Raw genomic sequence first — 23,954 nt, forward strand, 5'->3', positions numbered from 1 at the left:
TTTACCATTTTGGCAGAAGCCAGGTCTTTATTCTTTAGCAACAGCAATTGGCAGATGATACCATGCCATGGCTCAAAATCATTCAAAAGTGATGTACTGAAGACAAAATTCAGAGATTGAAAGGTTCAATCAGATTCAGAAGTATAAATATTTCTTATGAGATTGTATAAAATTGTTCCATCACATATTTAATCAATAAATATGGTTATCATGAAAATGAGAAAAAACACTGAAGACAGAATTAAAACCAGAAGAAATCTGAAGTCATGCTGCTGTACCACAAGGGGGCAATGTTTGAACGCTACTGATGTGGAGAGGTAGGAGGTGAGGCAGTCTGCTCTTGTTAAATCTGAGAGGGCTCCAGTCAGGGTCAGGAGAGGTGACTACCCTTTGCATTCTACAGGGGTTGGCGCTAACTCTCTTTGTACCAGCAGGCATGACTGTAAGGGGACCAATGTCAGAAAAAACACAACAGGAGAGGAAGCAGAGCAGCTGGTCAGCTGCCCCAGCTCTCACCTGGAAGTGCCTGCTGAGGACAGGGAGTGGTAGTAGTCAGAACCTCCACCTGGAGTCTCTTTTGAGTACTATAGGGCAATGATTCTCAAATGTTATCAGGCATCAGAATCACCCACAGGGCTTTAGACTGCTGGGCTCCAACCTCAATTTCCAATTCAGAAGGTCTAAAGTAGGTCTAAAACGTACATTTCAAGCTGTTTTTCAGGTGATGCTGCTGATCTGAAGATCACATTTTGAGAACCACCACTGTAGGTTTTTCTGGCTTTCTCTTAACACTCCCCCATTCCCTCTTTCCTACCATCCATCTACTGCTTTCACGTATACCAACCCTCCATTAGCTTCCTTTCGGAAAATTAAAGAAAAGACAAAACAGGGGTAAATGTTAGACTGACTTAAAGATTCTTTTGGGGAAGGGTTTCAGCTCTCTACTACTCTGGTTGATGGGTGTTTCAGAAGTGGAACTTACTCCCAATACATACATACTTCCTCTCTCTTTACTGAACTGCCTGCCAACAGCTGGAAGGCAGTTCAGTAAAGAGGAATAGATCCTTTTCCAATCATAAGATCTTGCTTTGAGTTTCATAAAAATTAGTCAGAACATGGGAGATATACTCTACTACATTTGAGAAAAATTTCCCACCTCAGACTGCTTTTTAAAAAATTACAGTAAAATATACAAAACACAAAATGTACCATAACTGATCATTTAAGCATACAATTCCATGGCATTAAGTACATTCACACTGTTGTGCAAGTTCCACCATCGTCCATCTCCAGACCTTTTCATCTTCCCAAACTGAAACTCATACTCATTAAACAATAATTTCCCATCCCCCTCCTGTCAAACCAGCCCTTGGCAACCAACATTCTATCCCTAGACTACTTTTTGACTCAGTTGTCTTTTGACTTAATAAAAGAGTATCCACTGCTGACTACTGGAATTGCTTCTTGCATATATGTGATTGAGTTTATTTTAAGAAAGGTAAATGGAATTGGAGGAAGAAAAGAGGTGCAGACAACTGGTAAGGGTTTTCATACTGGGCCTCCTATCCACAGGCCTCAGCAGCCCTGCCATGGATCCGCCCGATTCTTTCGCATCAAGAAGTTGATCTTGCGAGCCATTTCCATGTTGTAGATCCGCCGGCAGGTTTCATAGCTTTCCCTCTGTCGCCGACGGCAAGGCTTCTCATAATACCGCCGTCGCTTTATGTCCTCAATGAGCCCATCCATGGTAAGGATTCTGTTTAAGGACAGGCAATGAAGTTAGAGGCTTAGGCTCATTGTTATTCTTTTCCAGTTTCACAATGATCAGAAGTCAACTGACCAAACGAATGGTATCTGTAAAAATGATAGTGTGCAATGGTGACAGTACAGCATTCACTGCCTACATATACAGGCCAGGCCCCAAACAGGAATACCTGGGGAAATAAAAAGGCAGTTAATTATACAGTCCTTGTTCTTGGGGAGTTTATCGTCATTATCATGTTCTCAACCATTTTTATTTCCTACCACAACACACCTGAGAGAGATGGCAGTGGCAGGGGGTCTCAACCAATGGTCTCAACCATTTCAGAATCTTCAAATGGGATAAGTCATTTGCAGTAGGAAAGAAAATAACTAGAGGTGATTCCTACCTGGTCCTTAAGGGAGAATGTAGTTCCACCCCTACTGTGTTTAAGAGCTGATGCAGCTCAATTATGAACATTTAGGAAATCTCGGCCTACTTCATACAGGGAAAGAAGAGACCCTTATCACACCAGTGATACAGATAGAAGCATCAAAATAAGAGCCTCAACCATGTTTTTCCCATGTACCACATGCTCCAACCACACATCTGACTACTCCCTGAACACACATTAATAGCAAATCTTTTTAAGTGTTCATAGGAGCTTTTTTTTTTAATACCAGGTCTTTACTCAGGGCTGCTTCCTCAGCCTAGAATGCCATCCACAGCTCCAAACTGCCAACCTTCGAGGTTTTCCATGTTTTTTTTTCCCCTTGGGAGATTTTCCACATCTTTCTGAGGCCAAATCCAGATACCATCTCTCCACAAACCTTTCTCATCTTAGAGAGAAGATAATTTGTTTTGTTGAACACCTATGTAGAGATTATTTCATTTTGCCATTCTGTTAGTTATTTATACAGATGTCTCTCTCCTTAGACTGAAAATCCCTGAAGGCAGAAAGTGTGTTTTATTCATCTTAATTTAGCTCAGGTTTTTTTCCTGCCCACCTAACTACTTCAACAGTTCCTCTTGCTGGATTCATAACATGCATACCTCAAAATCACCTTTTTGTTCTCACTGAGCCAAGAAGACACAGGGGCTTATTCTATAACTTACTTTATCCCGAGGCACCTGAGAGCTCTGGCTCCAATCTGCAATTTGTTCCTCCCTCTCAACCCATCATCAGCTGGTCCTGAGAAGTCTGGAGGCACCTGCCCTCCAATCTTGCATTGTTTACATGACCCCAATCCTGCCTACTCTTTCCTTTCATTACACGTAAAAAGTCAGTCAGAAACACAACTGGAGATGGCTAAGTCGGTAAAGAATCCGCCAGCAATGCAGGAAAGCTTGGTTCGATCCCTGGGTTGGGAATATCCCCTAGAGGAGGGCATGGCAACCCACTCCAGTATTCTTGCCTGGAGAATTCCCATGGACAGAGGAGCCTGTGGGCTGTAGTCCATGGGGTCACACAGAGTCAGACACGACTGAACAACTAAGCACATAATTAGAGGGGAGACAGAAGAAGCAGGAAATAAGAGAAACTACCTGCTCCTTCTGCTCAGTGGGAAACCCTATGTATTGCTGCTATGTTATACCAGAAGCCCAAGGTAACAATAATAGATTGAACATGAGCTTGAAAAGATTTGAGCTTTGGGTACATTACTAATGTGAATAGACATGGGCACCACTGTCCTTTGGGACACTTTTACACTCCTGCTGATTTGTAAGATCAGTTTGTCTAGGTTTTAATGGCAGGGAGATGGGAGGTGAGGGAACTGTCTCAAACTCCCAGCGGTGGAAGGAGCAGATAATTCGGGTTCTATTGAAAACACAGTCATGCCCAAAAGTGGATCCAACACTAGAGTTGTACAGTAGAAAAGCAGGGCACCAAACACTCAATACCTTTGCCCACAGAGGGTCTCCAATGCTGGCTTTCTTCCTCATCTTACCCTTAAATGTTGGTATCACTCCAGATTCTGACTGTAAATTTCCTCCTTTTTGGTTCTACATGATTCCCTTAAACTATAACATGGGCCTCAACCCTGATGCACAACAGAATCATCTCCTTAAGAGCCTTTAAAAAGTATTCACGCCTCGGTCCCATTCCTCAGAGATTCTGATTTAATTGGTCTACAGTGGGGTTATATACTGGGTATATTTTAAAAGACCCCACAGGTAATTCTAATGTAGGGCCACACTTGAGAACTGACCTAGACACTGCTGACTCTTAAATCATTATCTCTAGTTCCAGTCTTAAGAGCTAGGCCAATGCTTCCAATTGCCTTAAACCTCACAAAAAACAAACTTATTTTCTCCAACTAAAATTCATTCTTCCTCCTCTATACTCTATCTGTTAATGGCATCATCAGTTACTCAAGCTAAAATCTCATGTTCCTGGACTAGGACTTCTTTTCTTGCTACACCCACATTTACAGTATCTTATAAATTCTATAACCTGAAATAGTTCTTAGATCTCTTCCTTCTCTCTCTTCCTATGGCTACAGCTCTAATTATGATCCTTATCTTACACCTGTACTGAAATGATCACCTAACTGGTCATTTAATCAGTAAGTATTTATGAAATATCAACTCTATACCAGATACTGCATTAAATGCTGAGGATAGAAAACAAACTTCGATATGGTTTCCTACCCTTGTGGTCTAGTAAAGACAAAAGAATTACAATAGAGTGTGACAGATGCAAAGATAAGGGAAATATTGTTATAGAAGCCCACAGGAGAGGACTTGAGGATAAGGTGGTTATGAAAGCTTCCTAAAGGATATTTTATTTGAATTGTGAAGGATAAACAGGTTGCCCTATTTCCATTCTCTTTCCCTACACCAATTATTGTCCTAAAACATAAATCAGAGCATGTCACTCTGATGTTAAAAAAATAAAAATTGTTCCCAATAAACAAAATAGTCTAACCCAGTGGTTCCCACTTGTTTGCATATTAGGGATCTTTTAAAAATCCAAATCCTGGGGATCTTTTAAAAATTCCAAACCCTAGGCCACTCCAGGCCAATTAAATTACAAGTAGGGAGGGACATGAGCAGGGTTTGTTAAGTTCCCCTAGTAATTGCAAAGTGCACATTTGGGAACCACTAGTCTAAGCTCAAAGCCCTAAACAACTGAGTTTCATCGTCCCTTTCTCTCTAGCTTTATCTTTAATAACTTGCCCTAAAAAGCCTGTCTAGTCACACTGAACTATGTGTTTACTTCAAACACATTACATATCTATTTTTTACATTTGTTCACAATCCTCTTTACAATGATTCCTTTTTAAAAAAACTTTTAAAAAATTATTTATTTATTTATTTATGGCTGTGCTGGGTCTTCGTTGCTGTGCTCAGGCCTTCTCTGGTTGTGGAAAGCAGGGGCCACTCTTTAGTCGTAGCGCGTGGGTTTCTCATTGCAGTGGCTTATTGTTGTGGAGTACAGGCTCTAGGGCTCGAAGGCTTCAGTAGTTGCGGCATGTGGGCTCAACAGTTGTGGTGCACCGGCTCAGTTGCCCCGAGGCATGTGGGATCCTCCCAGACCAGGGATCAAATCTGTGTCCCCTGCATTGCGACACAGACACCTAACCACTGGACCACCAGGGAAGCCCTATTCCTTTCTTTTTCTGTTGTATAAAATGCTATTTACTCTTCAAAGGCGTAAACCAATGGGTAACGACATTTGTAAATTGATACAGGAGAAATTAATCATGCCTTCCCTCTGTTCCCAAAGCACAGTGGTTCTCAAACTAAAGTTTGAGACTCATGCAATAGCCACCTAGAAAACTTGTTAAAACACAGATTGCTGGGACTTTCCTGGTGGTCCAGTGGTTAAGAATCTGCCTGCCAATGCAGGGGACATGGGGTTCAACCCCTGGGCCGGGAAGCGGGGAAACTAAGCCTGTGAGCCACAACTACTGAACCCTGCAAGTCCTAGAGCCCATGCTCTGCAACAAGGTAAGTCACCACATGAGAAGCTGTGCACCGCACCTAGGGAGCGGCCCCACCTGCAGCAACTAGAGAAAGCCCACATGCAGCAAGACACTCAGTGCTGCCCAGAATAAATAATGTTTAAAAATTAAAAACCCTGCAGATCGCTGTGTCACCTCCAGTTTTTGACTTCATACAGGTCTAAGGTGGAGCCTAAGAATTTGCATTTCTAACAAGCTCCCAGGTGATGTTGCAGCTGACGGTCCAGGGAGAACCAATGCCACAGCACACTGTTAAAACACTGATCAGACAGTGTATCTCCCTTACTGGGCTGTGTGCTTTCTAAGGTTACAGATTAAGTCTTTCATTTTTGCATTTAATATTATACTTGGCAAAGAGCAAATATCAGTAAATGTATGACAAAAATGAATCCTCTAGGTCAGGGGTCCTCAACCCCTGGTTCAGTCCAAAGCCTGTTAGGAAACTGGGCCGCAAAGCAGATGAGCAGGCAAAGCTTCATCTGCTACTCCTCATTGCTTGAATTACCACCTGACCCATCCCCCAACCCCAGTCCGTGGAAAAATTTTCCAAGAAACTGGCCCCTGGGGCCAAACAGGTTGGGGAGTGCTGCTGTAAGTGACTGACAAATGTCCACAGCTCAAGGGATTGTTACTTTATAAGAGACACAGTTCTTGGGAGTATTAGCTCAGAAGGCCACAACATTACCTTTACTAAAATGGCATGTTAGAGTTTAGATAGCATTTTCACATCCATGATCCTAATCATAATTCTATGAAACTGATTAAGCAGGTAACGTCATCTTTTTTTTTCTTGGCTGCACTGTGCTGCGTTCGAGATCTTACCACTGGACCACCAGGGAAGTCCCCAGCATCTCTTTACAGGTTAGAAAACGGAAGTTCAGTGAGGCTGACCCGCCCAAGATCACAAAATAGAGCTAGAAGTAGAATTCAGGTCTTTAGTGCAGTGCTTTATAACAGCACTCTGCTTCTCCAATAAAAATCACGGAGGTTCAAAAGACAAATTACTGCGGTGCCCACAGGCAAAGAGAAAATAAAAGAGGAAAAAGCTGAGCCAGACTCCTTAATTAGAGTAAAAAGATGCAAGCGAAGAAGACATGGCACACTAAGGGAAAGGCATTGATCCAAACAACTAAGTATTTATTTCTGTCTAGGCTTTGTTTGGGCTTCCCTGGTGGCTCAGGGGTAAAGAATCCACTCATCAATGCAGGAGATGCAGGTTCAAGCCCTGGTGTGGGAAGATACTCTGGAGAAGAAAATAGCAACCCACTCCAGGATTCTTGCCTGGGAAATCTCATGGACAGAGGAGCCTGGCGGGCTGCAGTCCATGGGGTCGCAAAGAGTCAGTCATGACTGAGTAACACTACACTTTCACACGAAAAGAACACAGACCCTAGATATGACTTCACCTAGGAAGAGGAGCCTACTGGAATGACAAGGACAGTTTAAAAGTACTATGAAAGAGAAGTGCAAAAGGAAGAGTTGAGAAACAGACTAGGTATCCTACTGGAGTTTCGAAAGAGTTCTGAAACAGACAAAAGTGATCATCTTATCAAGTAAATGCCTGTGTGGTCAGGCAGAAAAGAAAAACAAGAAAAAAGTATCAAAGGAATAAAAGAATAGAAGAAGGGGAAAAAAAATGAAAAGATCGGTGCCCCCTAACATAATGATGGAGTTGCTAAATGGTATTCCTTGGATGGTTCTATTTCCAAAACACATATCAAATAAATTCCAAGGTGCCAGGTGAGGATTTCCTTCCTCACCCTGCACTTTCTGCTGCTGCTGCTAAGTCGCTTCAGTCGTGTCTGACTCTGTGCGACCCCATAGATGGCAGCCCACCAGGCTCCCCCGTCCCCGGGATTCTCCAGGCAAGAACACTGGAGTGGGTTGCCATTTCCTCTCCAATGCATGAAAGTGAAAAGTGAAAGTGAAGTTGCTCAGTCGTGTCTGACTCTTAGCGACCCCATGGACTGCAGCCTACCAGGCTCCTCCGTCCATGAGACTTTCCAGGCAAGAGTACTGGAGTGGGGTGCCACTGCCTTCTCCGCTGCACTTTCTAGTTATCCTGAAAATAGAACAGATTATCCTCAAATGTTCCAGAATCCCTACAGTAAAGGCATCTACTTATTTCTAATAAACAAGGATGTAAGAAGAGCTTTGTAGAACTTATGAAGTAAATAGAAGTAATAATGATGCTTCTGCTTCCACAGGTAGTTCAAGGACTAGCAGACCAAGAGGCTCACAGTAAACAGATCAGCCTGGAGTTTGGGTGCCTGGCAACGTAATACTGCAGGACAGTCAGCTTCCAGTTTCAGTGAAATTCAACAGATTATGTAAAAGGAGCTAAGCTGCCCGAGCGGGAGGAATTTGAGGGCGACAGACACACGTCACTGTAGCCAGCCTATGTCAGGACAAGAGTGTACACAGGACGACTCAATGGGCCCAGAGGCTCTCCTACCAGGAATAAAAGGGGTCAACTGGGCACACTTCCTGAGTACTTGACTTTCCTTACCTGGGGGCCAGCCAATCATGCAGGGCTTCCTAGCAACCCCCAGTCTCCATCTCTTCATCTCAGGGCACCAACGAGGGCCCTTGGTTATATAAAAAGCGTTCTGTGGTGATCTCACTGTACAGACACATAGACTATTTTCTTTGTAAGACTATATTTGTGTTCTAAACATGCTAAAGCTTTAACCACCTTCCTTTCTTCTCATTTGTTGTCATACCTATTGCTGTAATTCAACTGCAGAATATGCAACTTATTATCAAAAATATGAGAGAAATAAGAAGCCGGAATTTAAGAGAGACATACAGAAAAGGCAGCTAAAGGACAAGAATACTGGAGTGGGTGGCCATTTCCTCCTCCAGGAGGGCGTTAGGAAGCATTACTACAAACAAAGCTAGTGGAGGTGATGGAATTCCAGCTGAGCTATTTAAAATCCTAAAAGGTGATGCGGTTAAAGTGCTGCACTCAGTGTCAGCAAATTTGGAAAAGGCAGCAGTGGTCATGGGACTGGAAAAGGTCAGTTTTCATTCCAATCCCAAAGAAGGGCAATGCCAAAGAATGTTTAAACTACTGTACAATTTAACATGCAAGCAAGGTAATACTCAAAATCCTTCAAGCTAGGCTCCAGCAGTACATGAACCAAGAACTTCCAAATATACAAGCTGGGTTTTGAAGAGGCAAAGGAACCAGAGATCAAATTGCCAACATTTGCTGGATCATAGAGAAACCAAAGGAATTCCAGAAAGCGTCTACTTCTGCTTCATTGACTATATATGCTAAAGCCTTTGACTGTGTGGATCATAATGAACTGTGGAAAATTCTTAAAGAGATGGGAATACCAGACCACCCTACCTGTCTTGTGAGAAACCTGTATTTGGGGTCAAGAGGCAACAGTTAGAGCCTTACATGGAACAACTGGCTGGTTCAAAATTGCGAAAGGAGTACGACAAGGCTGTATACTGTCACCCTGTTTATTTAACTTATATGCAGAGTACATCACACAACATGCCAGGCTAGATGAAACATAAGCTGGAATCAAGATTGCCAGGAGAAATATCAACAACCTCAGATATGCAGATGACACCACTCTAATGGGAGAAAGTGAAGAAGAACTAAAGAGCTTCTTGATGAAGGTGAAAGAGGGGACTGAAAAAGTTGGCTTAAAACTCAACATTCAAAAATCTAAGATCGTGGCATCTGGTCCCATCACTTCATGGCAAACAGAAGAGGAAAAATATGGAAGCAGTGACAGATTTTATTTTCTTGGGCTCCAAAATCATTGTGGATAGTGACTGCAGCCATGAAATTAAGATGCCTGCCCCCTGGAAGGAAAGCTATGACAAACCTGCTGCTGCTGCTGCTAAGTCGCTTCAGTCGTGTCCGACTCTGTGCGACCCCATAGACGGCAGCTCCCCCATCCCTGGGATTTTCCAGGCAAGAACACTAGAGTGGGGTGCCATTTCCTTCTCCAATGCATGAAAGTGAAAAGGGAAAGTGAAGTCAATCAGTCGTGTCTGACTCTTAGCGACCCCATGGACTGCAGCCTACCAGGCTCCTCTGTCCATGGATTTTCCAGGCAAGAGTACTGGAGTGGGGTGCCACTGCCTTCTCCGATGACAAACCTAGACAGGTATTAAAAAGGAAAGACATCACTTTGCCCACAAAAGTCCGACTAGTCAAAGCTATGGTTTTTCCAGTGGTCATGTACAAATGTGAGAATTGGATAAAGAAGACAGAGTGCTGAAGAATTGATGTTTTTGAACTGTGGTGCTGGAGAAGACTCTTGAGAGTCCTTTGGAAAACAAGTAGATCAAACCAGTCAATCCTAAAGGAAATCAACCCTAACTATTCACTGGAAGGACTGATGCTAAAGCTCCAATACTTTGGTTACCTGATGTGAAGAACTGACCCATTGGAAAAGACCCTGACACTAGGAAAGACTTGAGGGCAAAAGGAGAAGAGGGCAGCAGAGGATAAGATGGTTAGATAGCATCACTGACTCAATGGATAAGAATTTGAGCAAACTCCAGGATATAGTGAAGGACATGGAAGCCTGGTGTGTTACAGTCCATGGAGTTGCAAAGAGAGAGACATGGTTTACTGACTGAACAACAACAACAAAACCTATCTAAATTCACCAAAATAAACCACACAGAAAAAAACTTATAGGGATAGGTCAGAAAAAGGGTGAGGTAATCTGAAAGACTTTCCTTCCCCAAATTCATCATTTCATCTCACTAGCTAATTAGCTACAGAATCTGTAAAGATATTCACTTAGTGCTTCCAGTGTAAGAGCAGAGATCATTAGACATCTCAACCTTCCCACAGACATGCCACTTAAAAGTCTGAAATAGAAGAGTCTAGAATGAGCAATTATAGAGAAACATGAAATAGGATTATCTTACTTGCCCTGTTATCCTTTCAACTTAAGTGAAAGTACAGTGGGAATAGCTTCTACTATACAAGGATATGACTGGCATGTTCAGACACCATAAGAGGTAAAGAGGCTGACTTTTTAAAAAGACATACAAATCATCTTGAGCCTGCAACTGCTTCTCAATCACACAGCTTCTGGCAGCATCTTTGTCTTCACCTACTATGGTCTTCTGTCCTCCACACTTAGAACTCTCTGCTCTGCTAAGAAGTAGTTCTCTTTCATTTATCTTCTCAGTCCCCAAGAACCCCACCTACATTTAAACCTAATCATATAAGGATTCTTAACTGGAGAATGACTGCCATAGGTCTCCTCATTTCCACAGAAGCCAGTAAGTAATCTATAACATGGAGCAAAGAACACTGCACTAGAAAAATGTGTGTATTTTATACTTCTTTCAACCACTCAATAATTGTAACCCAAGGAATATAACTTAATCTTCCCAGGCTTCTCTTACTTCTTTAATAAAGCAACCACCTTAGTGGCCTTAAGGCAGAAGATCAGCTCATGTATTATCTCTTTCATATAATTCAATTCAACAAGCATTTGTTTCTCCAAACTCTGCTTCACTGGGGAGAGAAAATGATAAATGAAAGTCAAAATCCTTAAAACTAGTGATAAGAGCAGATTAATGAACTATTTTCTTTAGAAAACATAACTTTATTAGGGATCAGCCTAGCATTCAAAACCTTTCAACACAGCTCCTCCACTTCAGAGAGTTTATTTCCATGTTTTTGCTTATGTTATAACCTATTTTCTGAACCTGTTTCAGTTTTCCATCACTTGCTTGCTCCTTTAAGATCCTAAATCTGAGCTCACCTTTTCCATTAGCCTTGTCCCACACCAATCTCTCGCTCAGCTTTCCATGTATCATGTACTATATTCCTGCTGACTAGCAATTTTATAACTTGGTTTTCCCTTTGGGCTCTTTCCTAAAGTCTTGGATAGAATTCAGGTTCATCATCAAAGGAATGATTGTGGATGAATATGCCTCACACTGTTAGGATTGGGGAAGAACTTCAATTTTAAGACAGTAAACTGAGGGACTGAGAAGTTCCAAGACTGTGAACACCTGGGCTGGCACTGGTTAGAAACAACCTCACTTTGCCATCAAAGGTCCAAATAGTCAAAGCTATGGTTTTTCCAGTAGTCATGTAAGAATTGTGAGAGTTGGGCCATAAAGAAGGTTGAGCGTTGAAGAACTGACGCTTTTGAATTCTACTGGAGAAGACTCCTGAGTGTCCCTTGGACAGCAAGGAGATCGAACCCGTCAATCCTAAAGGAAATCAACCCTGAATATGCATTGGAAGGACTGATGCTGAAGCTGAAGCTCCAATACTTTGGCCACCTGAGGCAAAGAGCTGACTCACTGGGAAGACTCACTCATCAGTCTTCCCACTGATGTTGGGAAGACTGAGAGTAGGAGGAGAAGGGGGTGACAGAGAATGAAATGGCTGGATGGCGTCACCGAATCAATGGACATGAGTTTGAGCAAACTCCAGGAGAGAGTGAAGGACAGGGAAGCCTGGCATGCTGCAGTCCATGGGGTCGCAAAGTCAGGCACGACTGAGCGACTGATCAACAGCAAATGACAGAGGGAGGGACAGAATAATCACCCCACTTCTCAAGAGAGTTGGCCTAGACGTGATTCTGGTCCCCAACCAGTTACCTGTTTAGAGTCCTGTATGCACCTTCCACGTTCCCTTCTTGTACCATCACAGTCCTGGCAATGAACTTCAGATGTTTTGCCATGACCTTGGATTTAAGTCTTCAATCTGCAGGACCTAAAGTACGATGGAGAATGGGGAAGTTAAGTATAGAGACCCGCTAAGAAAGAGAAACACAATAGAATACAGAACCGCGTGGCTTATTTAGGGTCTGGAAATGCAACGGACTCAGAACAGGAGACTGGGACACGTGCAAGACCTCATATCCTGGAAGGTACATGTGACTCGTTATCAAGATTCCCCCACTCTCATTGCCAATACAAATCCTGCCACAGGGAAGAAACGCGACAGTAGCAGGGTGTACCGACGGAGATTTATTTGGCCAGGCACGGAAGAACTGGGACGCGCCGCGGGCGCCCCCTCCCTCTCCTAATTACCGCAAAAGTTCCCAGGATGGTTTGGGGCGGCAATTGGGCACAGTCTCTCTGTGCTTCGGAAAGGGGGCAACCGCGCGGAATCTCTCCCTCCGCCACACCCGCCTTATTTTCACCTCCCAGTAGGAGCCCCTCACCCCTTAGCACCCAGCCAACTGGAAGCCCGCCCCAACAGGAAGCGGAAGTTGGGTCATCGCAAGGGGACAACGAAGCCGAAAAGGAAGAGACGCTACGAAGAAACCATGGCAACCGTCTGGCCGGGGTAGGGGCTTTTTCGGTTCGGTCAGCCACTGCCAACCCCCGGGCCAGCACTCTACAGCTGGCAAAGCAAAGTACTTGTTGCCTTATGTTGTCCCAAAACAGATTCTTCGCTTTCTCGCGGAGTCACGGTCCTTTGGCCTCTGAGGTCAGCCCGATTCTGTACCCTTTAATCCTATTAAATCTTTTTTTTCCCCCTTCCAGTTGAAGTAGAGTTGATTTAAAATGTTGTGCCAATCTCTGCCGTAATCCTATTAAACCTTAAATAGATATTCAATCTATTTCTTTTTCCGGACGGAAAATGAGAGAAATAGGCGAAGCTTCCTGGCATGGTTCCTGTTTTCACAAAGGACACGGATTCTTGGAGAGCTGCTCTCAGGGTGGAAGGGGCTTCCATGGTGGCTCAGTGGGAAGAATCCACCTGCCAGTGCAGGAGACCCGAATTCGATCCCTGGGTGGGGAAGATCCTCTGGAGAAGGAAATGGCAACCCACTCCACTGTGTATCCTTTACTGGGAAATCCCATGGACAGAGGAGCCTGGCACATTACTACCTACAGTCCATTGGGGGGGGGGGGGGGGGTTGGGGCAGGGTGGTGGGTGGTCACAAAAGAACAGAACACAACGTAGCGAACTGCGGATGGAAAACAGTTTTACACCCAAAAATCTAAGGGCAAGAAATGAAATAACATACTATCAGTTTCCTATATCACCATCTCCCTAGACATTTCACTAAACAAAGTGGAATCACTAAAGAGTCAGAAAACTCATCTAAAGGATTTAGAATCAGACTCTTTTATGCCAGCTTCTATCCCATTTGTCTCCTAGTGAGACTTAGTAGAAACTTTTTTTTTTTTTACTTTTTCCTCATTGTGGAACCAGCTTTCCTTTTATTCATATGTTATGTCTACATATATCTTATTTTATGGGTATTCATATAAGTTCAGATTTACTGGAAATGGCTACTGGAAAACAGTAGGGAAAGGCTCAGAAGAAGAAAGCATGTCAATCAGGTACTTGTGCAATACCGTTCTTTGGGTAACTCCCCTGAAACACACAGGAACATACACAGAGACAGATGCATCCACATCAGTTATGCTAATAGGACTCACAAAAACTGAAGCCTGCCTTAAAGTAAGCCAGGTTCAAAGTAACCAAAATAGAGTTAGTCTGGGACATGATTTTGCTTATCAACAAACTTTTATGGAGTGCCTACTTTGTGTCATCCGACTACCTCTTATTTACTTATTATTACTTTTGGTTGGCTTCCCTGATAGCTCAGTTGGTAAAGAATCCACCTGCAGTCCAGGAGACCTCAGTTCCATTTCTGGGTTGGGAAGATCCTCTGTAGAAGGGAAAGGTTACCCACTCCAGTATTCTGGCCTAGAGAATTCCCTGAGTTGGACACGACTGAGCGACTTTAAGCTCAACATTCAGAAAACTAAGATCATGGCATCTGGCCCCATCACTTCATGGGAAATAGATGGGGAAACAGTGGAAACAGTGTCAGACTTTATTTTTGGGGGTTCCAAAATCACTGCAGATGGTGACTGCAGCCATGAAATTAAAGACGCTTACTCCTTGGAAGGAAAGTTATGACCAACCTAGACAGCATATTAAAAAGCAGAGATATTACTTTGCCAACAAAGTTTTGTCCAGTCAAGGCTATGGTTTTCACAGTGGTCATGTATGGATGTGAGAGTTGGACTGTGAAGAAGGCTGAGCGCGGAAGATGCTTTTGAACTGTGGTGTTGGAGAAGACTCTTGAGAGTCCCTTGGACTGCAAGGAGATCCAACCAGTCCATCCTAAAGGAAACCAGTCCTGGGTGCTCATTGGAAGGACTGATGCTAAAGCTGAAACTCCAATACTCTGGCCACCTCATGCAAAGAGTCAACTCATTGGAAAAGACCCTGATGCTGGGAGGAATTGGGGGCAGGAGGAGAAGGGGACGACAAAGGATGAGATGGCTGGATGGCATCACTGACTCAATGGACATGAGTTTGAGTGAACTCTGGGAGTTGGTGATGGACAGGGAGGCCTGGTGTGCTGTGATTCATGGGGTCGCAAAGAGTCAGACACGACTGAGCGACTGAACTGAACTGAACTGAGCGACTTTCACAAACGTTCACCACTGCGCTATGTCTTTGTTCCTGCATGTAGGTTTTCTCTAGTTGCAGTGAACAGGAGTTACTCTTCATTGTGGTGCTTGGCTTCTCATTGCAGTGGCCTCCCCTGATGCAGAGCACAGGCTCTAGGAGCATGAGCTTCAGTAGTTGCAGCACATTAGTTGCTACAACTAAAGAGTTGTAGCATTAGTTGTAGCTTTCCAGCCCTAGAGTGTTCAGGCTTCAATATTTGTGGCAGGCAGGCTTAGTTGCTCTGCAGCATATGGAATCTTCCCTGACCAGGGATCAAACCCTTGTCCCTTGCATTGGCAGGCATATTCTTATCCACTATACCACCTGGGAAGTTCCTCCACTGCCTCTTGAACTACCAAAACATAGTAAGTGTCCAAAAAGATAAATAGTACAACAAGGTAGCGTATGATGAATGCAAAATAAATTATATAGCCAGCAACATACTGTAGTAGAAAAACACTGGATTGGAAGTCAGGTGATCTGGATTCTATCAAAATTCTGATACTCATCAGGCATATGACCTTGAACAAATCACTTAAATCAGTAGTCTGCAAAGTACTGCCTACAGGTCAAATCCAGCCCCATTCTTGTTTTTGTAAATAAACTTTATTGGGACTTCCCTGGTGGTCAACTGGTTAAGAATCCGCCTGCCAATGTAGGGAACATGGGTTCGATCCCTGGTCTGGGAAGATTCCACATGCCTTGGAGGAACTAAGGCCATGTGCCACAACTACTGAGCCTGAGCACTTAGAGCCCATGTTCCCCAACAAGAGAAGCCACCACGAGAAGGCTGTGTACTGCAATGAAGAGCAAGCCCCACTTGCCTCAACTAGAGAAACCTGCTCACATCAACGAAGACTGACAGCCAAAAAAAAAATGAATCAAAAATTAAAAAAAAAAACTTATTGGAACACAGTTCTGCTGTGTGTTTATATATTAGGTATGACTGTTTGGGCTACAATGACAGCGCTGGGTAGTTCCAGCAAGATGTATGGCCCACAAAGCATGTATCTTGCTTTGCTGACCACTTATTTAAACTCAGTCTGTTCCCTCATCTGTAAAATTGAACTAATATGTGCCTTCAATCACACATAATTTGTCATGGGAATCAAAAGGGATAACACGGAAAAATATTTTGAAAGAAAGGAAGAGGAAAAGTAGTGTTTTTGAGAATCTTATATCAGGGTATTAGATACCAAATTAGATACCAAATACTAGGCAGTTTATATACCTCCTTTCATTTGATGGAGTAAAGGGCCAAAGCCTAAGCATATAGATCGTGTTTAATGGGGCAAACAATTGAGAGGACTTGAGTTAGTCACTGAAAGAAGCGGAGGGCTTAGTTAACAGAGGGCAGAAAGGCTGGGCAAGGTGAGTGGCATGAACAAGAGTTTAGAGGCAAAAAGGCTTACAGTTTCTGGGAGCAAGCAACAACAAAACAGCGTAGAACAGACGGATCATGCATGGGAGCAGAGAGAGAAACAGAGGCCTTGACTTTGCTTTGGATTTTCTTCTCAAAATATCAGAGAGCCATTGAATAGGAAATGACATGCAAAGCATTGTTTCAGGAAAATTAATCTGTTTTTAAGTGAGAAGGGATTAGAGGTAAGAGAAGCTATTGCTATAGCCAAGTTTTAGACCAAAGAGGTGGTGATGGAATGGAAAGGAAGAAACAGATTTTAAGAGCCATTCCAAATATAGAATAAAAAGGATTTGGTGACTAAATAGCACCAACTTTTAAACCTAGTTATCTAGAAAAAAGATGGTACTATAGGCAGCATTAACAGAAGAAAAAGAGGCTGTAAAAAGGCAGAACAGGAAGAACACTAATTTGATTGGTCAACACTAGAAAAGGCATCAGACTGGAAAACAAGAGTCCTGTATGACACATTGTTTTGTCTTACACAAGCTACCTAAGTGTCCTCATTTATAAAATTACAAATAATACCTTCTTGGGGCTTCTCTGATGGCTCAGAGGTAAAGAATCTGCCTGCCAATACAGCAGACACGGTTTGGTCCCTGGATTGGGAAGATCCTCTGGAGGAAGAAATGGGAACTCACTCCAGTATTCTTTCTTGGAGAATCCCATGGGCAGAGGAGCCTGGCAGGCTACAGTCCACAGGGTCGAAAAGATTAGGACACAACTGAATAGACTAATCACACTCTCATGTCACCCTCTTGGCTCTAAAATGCTGAAACGTTTAATAAGTTTTAAGTATTAGTAATGAGTAAATGAAACTGTCCAGCAGAAATGTATACATTCAGTATGTCATCTCATGGGAAAGATTGAGACTGGAGAGGAAGCTTCAGAAGTCTTCTAAGTTGAGGTAATAATTAGAGCCATGAAGAAGATGAAAGCTTGAAGTGAAAGAATATAGTTAAAGAGCCAAGGATTGAGCCTAAGGGAACACCCATACTCTGGAGTGGGCAGAAGTGAGGCTATTACGAGATATAGAAGTTGTTGCCAGATAGGTAAGAGGAGAATTAGGATAGTGTGCTGACATGGGATCCAAGGGAGAAGAGCACTCTGAGAGCACTGAGTACCTAGCCTTTGTAAAGCCCCTGGATTTAGCTATTGATTGGGTGGAAGCTACTTTATGATACTCAAATTCTGTAAGATCATTAGTGACTAAGAGGGTGCGGTGGAGGCTAGGCTGTAAGATTTAAGGATTATGTGATAGGAAGGAGTCAGAAAGAGTATGATTAGACTACTCTGTCAAGAATTAAAGAATAAAGAAAAGGGACTTCCCCTTAGCCACTGGTGGTCCAGTGGCTAAGAATCCACCTTTCAATGCAGGGGCCACAGATTCGATCCCTGGTTGGGGAACAAAGATCCCACAGGCTGCGGGGCAACTAAGCCTACGCAATGAAGATCCCAGGTGCCACAAATAAGACCTGGTGCAGCTAAATAAATACATACATAAATAAAAAGAATTAGAGAAAAAAGACGGGAAAGAGGGCAAGTAGAGTCAAGAGATATTTTCATGAAGAGGGTACCTGATCATACTTGCAGGAGGGAAGAAAGCATAAACAAATCAATAACAATCGGAAGTTGCAAAGTAAAGAAGGGACAAGTGATTCAGCAGAAATTCCAGAGGTGAAAGGTAATCAAAAGCACAACTGGAGCAGTTTGCCTTAGAAGAGAGAGCATGTTGTCTGAAATAAAAGGAGACAATAATCTACTGAGAACAGAGTTGAGAAACAGGTGAAAGATGTACAATTAGCTATGAGAAATATGCTACGCAGCCAATATGCAATATAAGTAAAATGACAAGGTAGCCTGATACATCGCTAAGGCTGGGAGAGGACATGGTTGTGATGGAAACTGGGATAGATCAGAAAGAACAATACATGGAGAAGAGCAGAGGTAAGTAAATTCACAGACTTCACTTTTGTGGTCTGATGACACTGGGTAACATACATTTAGCAGCTGAAGCTTTTGAATAATGATTAGGCCCAGCATCTAAGAGGACTCACCATTCTGACAGTTCTAAGGCATCCCTTCCTCTTCAAAACTAGCAACCACGGTGGCTGTTCTGGCTTTGGTGTCCCTTTCCTGACAGCAGTACATTACATTATGCATTTATCCACAAGAATCAACAGCTCCCAGTGAAGCAAAGAGCTACCCCTGAGTGGTAGAACCTGCTAGTCTGGACCAGCTGGAAGGTTACAAGCATGAGACACACAAAGGGAAAGGTACTAGTCTCTGAGCCTGAATGAAAAAACAGACCCAGCTTTGAACCCCTAACTGTCCCAAAGGTGTTTCCTAGGAACTTAGCAGCAGAGAGTCCCTTTTCCTCTCCCGCAGGACATAATATTGTCCCATCCAGACCTCTAATTTGGTGGAGCTTGGGTTCACAAACATTTCCCTCCCCTTTCTTTTCTGCAGGTCAGAGGAAAAAAGGTTGAGGCAAAAGGTTTCAATTTCCCCCAGTGAGTAAACTCTTTAGGTATAAAATGTATTTAATCATAAAGGATTTCTCTTTCTTCAACACAAATGCACACATTAAAAGTAAAAAAAAAGAGAGAGAGACATATATTTACACAAATTAGAAACTACAGTCTCAGGTCCTGGATTAGGGGTCGAGAGGATGGACAGCAGGAGCAACTGCAGGATGGCCTCTCATCTGTTCCAGGTGTCCTGTGGTCCTCTCTCTGGTCGAGGCAGGTAGACCAAGAGGGGAAAGGGCACAGCTACAGTTTGATGGCAGAGTTACTGGAAAATTGTAATAATGAGACCCCTCTGCAGATAGTTTCTGATGATTACCAGGGATGACAGGAGATGCTGTCGTAGATGGAACTGGAGTGATTGGGGCTGAGTGAGTCAAGGGCTGTACTCCATGCTGGAGGAAAAGGATGACACCAATGCTGGTTCCAGTGCCTAAAGGACCATGGCTAAAGGAGATGGTACCTGGGGAACTGAGAGGGGGATTGCAAATTGGAGTAGTGTGGATCCAAGTGAGGTTCATAGCTGGCCATTCGGTGAGGTGCCAAGGCTGCTTTGGTTTTAATACTAGCTGTCCTAGCTGTGTCTGGTCCATCTTTTCCATGGAAGGTGCAGGAGAGGAAGCAGCTGGATAACTGTGGTGGCTTGGAAAATACTAGGGAGAGGGAAGAAAAGAGAAAAAATTATGTGAGAAAGCTTTCAGATTACTTCCACCTGGATGCTTAAATCTTGGTTTCCTTGGGAACTCTGTAATGCTAACATACCTTGCTTTATGCAATAGATAATTTCCTGCCAGGCCATGATTAAGTAAAAGTTTTAGTAACCAAATTTTTGAAGCCCTACTATATATACCACATACTATATAGCACTGGCTATTCAGACATTTAAGGGCTTCCCTGGTGGCTCAGTGGTAGAGAATCCGCCTGCCAATGCAGGAGATGCAGGTTTGATCCCTGGGTTGGGAAGATGCCCTGGAGAAGGAAATGGCAACCGACTCTAGTATTCTTGGCTGGGAAACCCATGGACAGAGGAGCTTGGCCGGCTACAGTCCGGACATGACTTAGCAACTAAACAACAATTCAGATGTATACAAAATAAAACTAACAGTCTCACAAATTTCCACTCTTTATAAACAAATTCATTTTAGAACGTCTTTCTAAAGTTTTTAATTGGAATCATCATTTTCCAATTTTTGTATTTTAAGTTCTAATTTTCTGTGTTGAGTTCCTTAAGAACTGTGATCATTCCTCAATACCCATGCTTCCAGAGGGATACAAGGATCCTTCGGTAGGAGTAAAAAGGAGAGGAAAAGCAGCTTAGAAGCAGCAGAGGAGAAAAGATTTTCATAGACAAGCTGTGGAATCTTCCTGCATGATTCATTTGGCCAGGTAAAAAGTCTTCTGTTATCTATACAGAAAGCAGATAAGCTACAAGACACGGTATGGGGTTAAACTCCATAGAGTTCTTAGAAATGACCCAAACAAAATAGAGCCAAAAAACATCTAGAAATCAGACTATGAAGGAATCTAGGCATTCTCTTCCTTGAAAAGAAACTTATTGAAAAGATGAAAAGACCCAGAAGAAAATGGGAGCGGGAGCCCCTTTCTGTATGTACACGTCATTTCTTTGGTTATTTCCCCAACTTTTCCTCCGATAATAAGTTCTCACCTTGGTCAGCTGGTTCCTGCTACTACCCAATGATGATTTCTGAGCAGCTATATGAGGAAACCAAGTCTTTAACATTCCTTCCACCTGTAACAGAGTTCCTAGATAACGTTCTCTGTGAGGGAAAGTTAAAAAAAAGGCCATTAGGTGTGAAAAAAGCCACAGAACAGGATTGGAAATAGCACTTTATGAAGAAGAGAAAAGAAGGGGACTTACCCCATCTGTGGCTTCTTCAAAACTCCTAAGATACGCTGGATCCTGTCCATTGCCACACTCTGCTGGAAAGTGCTCAATCCTGGGGTTAGGAGAGAGAAGATGAGATCAAGGATTGAGATTCAAGAATTTAGTGAGCGCAAGGAAAGACAGAAGGGAGTTAAAATCGATTCACCTAAGTAAATTGTCACAGGAGCAAACCGGAATCATCTAGGCCCCAAAGATTTATGAGAAATACACATTTAAAACACATGTGGAGACAGAGACAGATATGAGCCTAGCTCAAATGAATGCAACTAATCAGATAATTACCTCTCTCAAATCGACCCATCTTCAGCCCCTTCAGTAGGTCTGTGAGAGGGGGTATGAATCCTTGGAGCTCTTTACACTGTAGGAAAATAGGACAAATGGTATGAGAAGACCAAGAATTGCCCACACCAGTACTTATTTTTCCATCCCTGGGAGCCAATACTCTCCTTGTGGGGTCCTTATCAACCAAATGAATACTAAGCCACTCTGGTCCCATCTCCTTTTCCCAGCTTTCTCTTACCTTCTGAGCAAAGAGCAGGTCTCCTTCTGTGGTACAACCCTGGATGTTTATACAGGTCTCCAGTTCACCATCTCTTGATCTTTTGATCCCAGATCCTGACATAGAAGAAGCCAAGCCCCGCTGTTCCGAGTGAGATGCTACATGTTGGTTACTGGAAACCTTGGGTCGTTGCCTGCAGCGGATAGGACCAGGGCTGGGCCGAGAACCTTCCTTCTGCCCAACAGAGTCTGGCTTGGGGCCAGGAGCCCACTTGTCCTCCCCCTCACTATCGGAGGGGGAGCCAAAGTCACTGTTCACTGGGGAGGTGGAAAAAGAGGACGAAAGAGAGTAGGAAGAATAGGAAGAAACGCTAGATGGAGAATCCATAGGTTCAGAAGCAGGGTCTGGAGAGCAGCTCCCGGAGTACCCAAAGATCGGGACCTGCAACTGAAGAGCAAAGCGAGGGAGTCTGAAACCAGAATCTGAGGATTGGGAAATGGACTGAGAGAGTAGGGTGTACTGTATACGATAATAACATCTCTTCTCTCCCTTCCCAATATTTATCCTGTCTCGGGCACAATAGAAAAAGTCATCTTCCCTACCTCCCCCTCTCCACTAAGAACCTGGATTGCCTTTGTGCCCTCTGCGGAGCAGCTCTTAGCCTGACACAGGCTGTTCTTTCTTCCCTCAGTTCAGAGTAAATGACATGATATGACCCCTTTCTCCGGTTCGCTTTTCTGGTCTCATCCTGACCCCGTAGCGAGCCTCTCTACCTGAGCTCACACCACCAGCAAGCCGGAAATCTGCTGCACTTGAACCCACCTAGGGACCCTGTAGGAAACTCCCGCCTCTTCCCAACCTTTCTGATTGCCATCCCTGCGCCGGACCACTTCCAGTCGCACCTGCCACGTGATGCGAATCCTTGCAATACCAATATCTGCAACGAGTCCCAAAGCCCACTCCCACCGGGTCTGATCCTCCCGCGCGGATCGCTCCCTGGCGTCAGAGTCTCCTCACCTGTGTCAGTTGGTTCAGTTCAGGCTGTGTGCAGCTCCTACTCAGACTCTCGAGTCTCTGCTACCCACCTCCGGCTCCCTCCCACTGGGTCCCGCCCCTTCCCCCTCCAGGACACGTGCAGCTCCGCACGTGCCTTCCCCCTGCTTACACAGACCTCGCACCCTCATTGGTTGTGTAGCCGGTGACACGTGACTCTCGTTATTGACGTTCACATCCCATTTGCTACAGCTTACAGGGGTCCGGCCAATAAAGCGGCTCTCAGGGGACGATTGGTTGGATGGTAAGTATTCTGTGCTCCGCCCCTACATGCGGCTAGCAAGGAGGACCCGGTGATGAGAAAAGGAGGAGGATGGAAAAAGAGTGGAAAAGAAGGGAGGGGAGAAAAAGGGCGGAGCCCGTGGCCTTAAATAGGATGGTGGTGTGCTGCAGCCGCGCGGCTGGAGTGTGCAGACTAGTAGTGTGATCTGAGATGTGAGCCTTGCCGTGTGGGACTCTTGGTTCTTCCTTGGTAACCGACCCCTGTCCCCGCTTTTTCAGCGCCTCCGCTTACAAGTGCAGCACGTGGAACCCGTCAGCGACTTGCGTCTGCAACGTGTGTGAGAACATGGACGTGTGCCACTGTGTATCCTCCTCCTCCCCCCTCCCCCCTCCGCTCTCCGTGGCCCAGCCCTCGTGACTCCCCGGTCTCTGTTTCACTCTCCCCTCCTCCTCCTTATCCTACAAGTTGGGTGCCTCCTGCCCTGTTGGGTGAGGAGGGTGGGGACTTCTGCCGAGAACACCGCGTCCTCTCCCCGGCTCCCACTGGGGCGGCTCCTCCAGCCCTTTCCTTATATAACCCGCCACGCACGTTACCAGCTCAGATGCCAGCCCGCCATCAATCTAGAGGTCAAAGCCCAGCCGGGTTGTTCCTGACTTCTACCCGGGTTCCTCAGGCCCTGTGCCCTTAATTCTATTTTACTTAGCACAAGGAATGGGGAGGCGGGTAGGTCTCTGATTTCCTAGATTATGCCTTTGTTCAGCTTTAGTTTCTTCATTGGTCCTCTAGAGAAGATTTGAAGAAGGGAGGGTGGCAAAGTCTGGAGTTTACTATTCACTGCCCCTTGCAGGTTTTTTTTTTTTTTTTTTTCTTTGCTGCACCACCGGGAGGCTTGCAGGATCTCAGTTCCCCAACCAGGGGCTGAACCCGGGCAACAGCAGTGAAAGCTCGGGAGTTCTAACCACTAAGCAACCAGGGAACGCCCCTTGCAGTATTGAGAGCACTGTGGAGAGAAGGGGACGGGGACTCAGGGACTGTGGGCTGATTAAAGCTGTAACATTGAAGAGACCACAAGGGGGCAGCCTAGTTCTGATTAGGGTCGCAAGGATAAAGGGGGGAAAAAAAATTTAAAGTTTGTCCTTGCATGCCCTAATTACTAACTGAAAAAGGTACATATTTAGAGGCG

General features: G+C 44.2%; 2 protein-coding genes across 5 annotated transcripts; both read right to left on the reverse strand.

Moving 5' to 3' along the window:
• MRPS21 (mitochondrial ribosomal protein S21) lies at positions 1 to 18,643 on the reverse strand. 4 transcript variants are annotated; one of them, XM_070785761.1, is made up of 3 exons: positions 18,620 to 18,643; positions 12,316 to 12,430; positions 1 to 1,756 (listed from the first exon to the last, which is right to left on the reverse strand). In XM_070785761.1, exons 2-3 carry the CDS (start codon positions 12,396 to 12,398, stop codon positions 1,576 to 1,578), a joined length of 264 nt encoding a protein of 87 aa, XP_070641862.1. In that variant the 5' UTR covers positions 12,399 to 12,430; positions 18,620 to 18,643; the 3' UTR covers positions 1 to 1,575. The 4 variants fall into 4 exon arrangements, with proteins under 4 accessions (XP_070641862.1, XP_019811984.1, XP_070641861.1 ...); XM_019956425.2 differs by lacking the exon at positions 18,620 to 18,643 and adding an exon at positions 12,885 to 12,988; XM_070785760.1 differs by lacking the exon at positions 18,620 to 18,643 and adding an exon at positions 12,864 to 12,887.
• A 444-nt stretch (positions 18,644 to 19,087) lies between these two features.
• CIART (circadian associated repressor of transcription) lies at positions 19,088 to 22,609 on the reverse strand. Its single transcript, XM_019956444.2, has 6 exons — positions 22,513 to 22,609; positions 21,517 to 21,942; positions 21,279 to 21,354; positions 20,970 to 21,048; positions 20,757 to 20,868; positions 19,088 to 19,743 (listed from the first exon to the last, which is right to left on the reverse strand). Exons 2-6 carry the CDS (start codon positions 21,880 to 21,882, stop codon positions 19,219 to 19,221), a joined length of 1,158 nt encoding a protein of 385 aa, XP_019812003.1. The 5' UTR covers positions 21,883 to 21,942; positions 22,513 to 22,609; the 3' UTR covers positions 19,088 to 19,218.
• Between the last annotated feature and the right edge of the window lie 1,345 nt (positions 22,610 to 23,954).

This window comes from Bos indicus, chromosome 3 (assembly GCF_029378745.1).
Source record: "Bos indicus isolate NIAB-ARS_2022 breed Sahiwal x Tharparkar chromosome 3, NIAB-ARS_B.indTharparkar_mat_pri_1.0, whole genome shotgun sequence".
NCBI lineage: Eukaryota > Metazoa > Chordata > Mammalia > Artiodactyla > Bovidae > Bos > Bos indicus.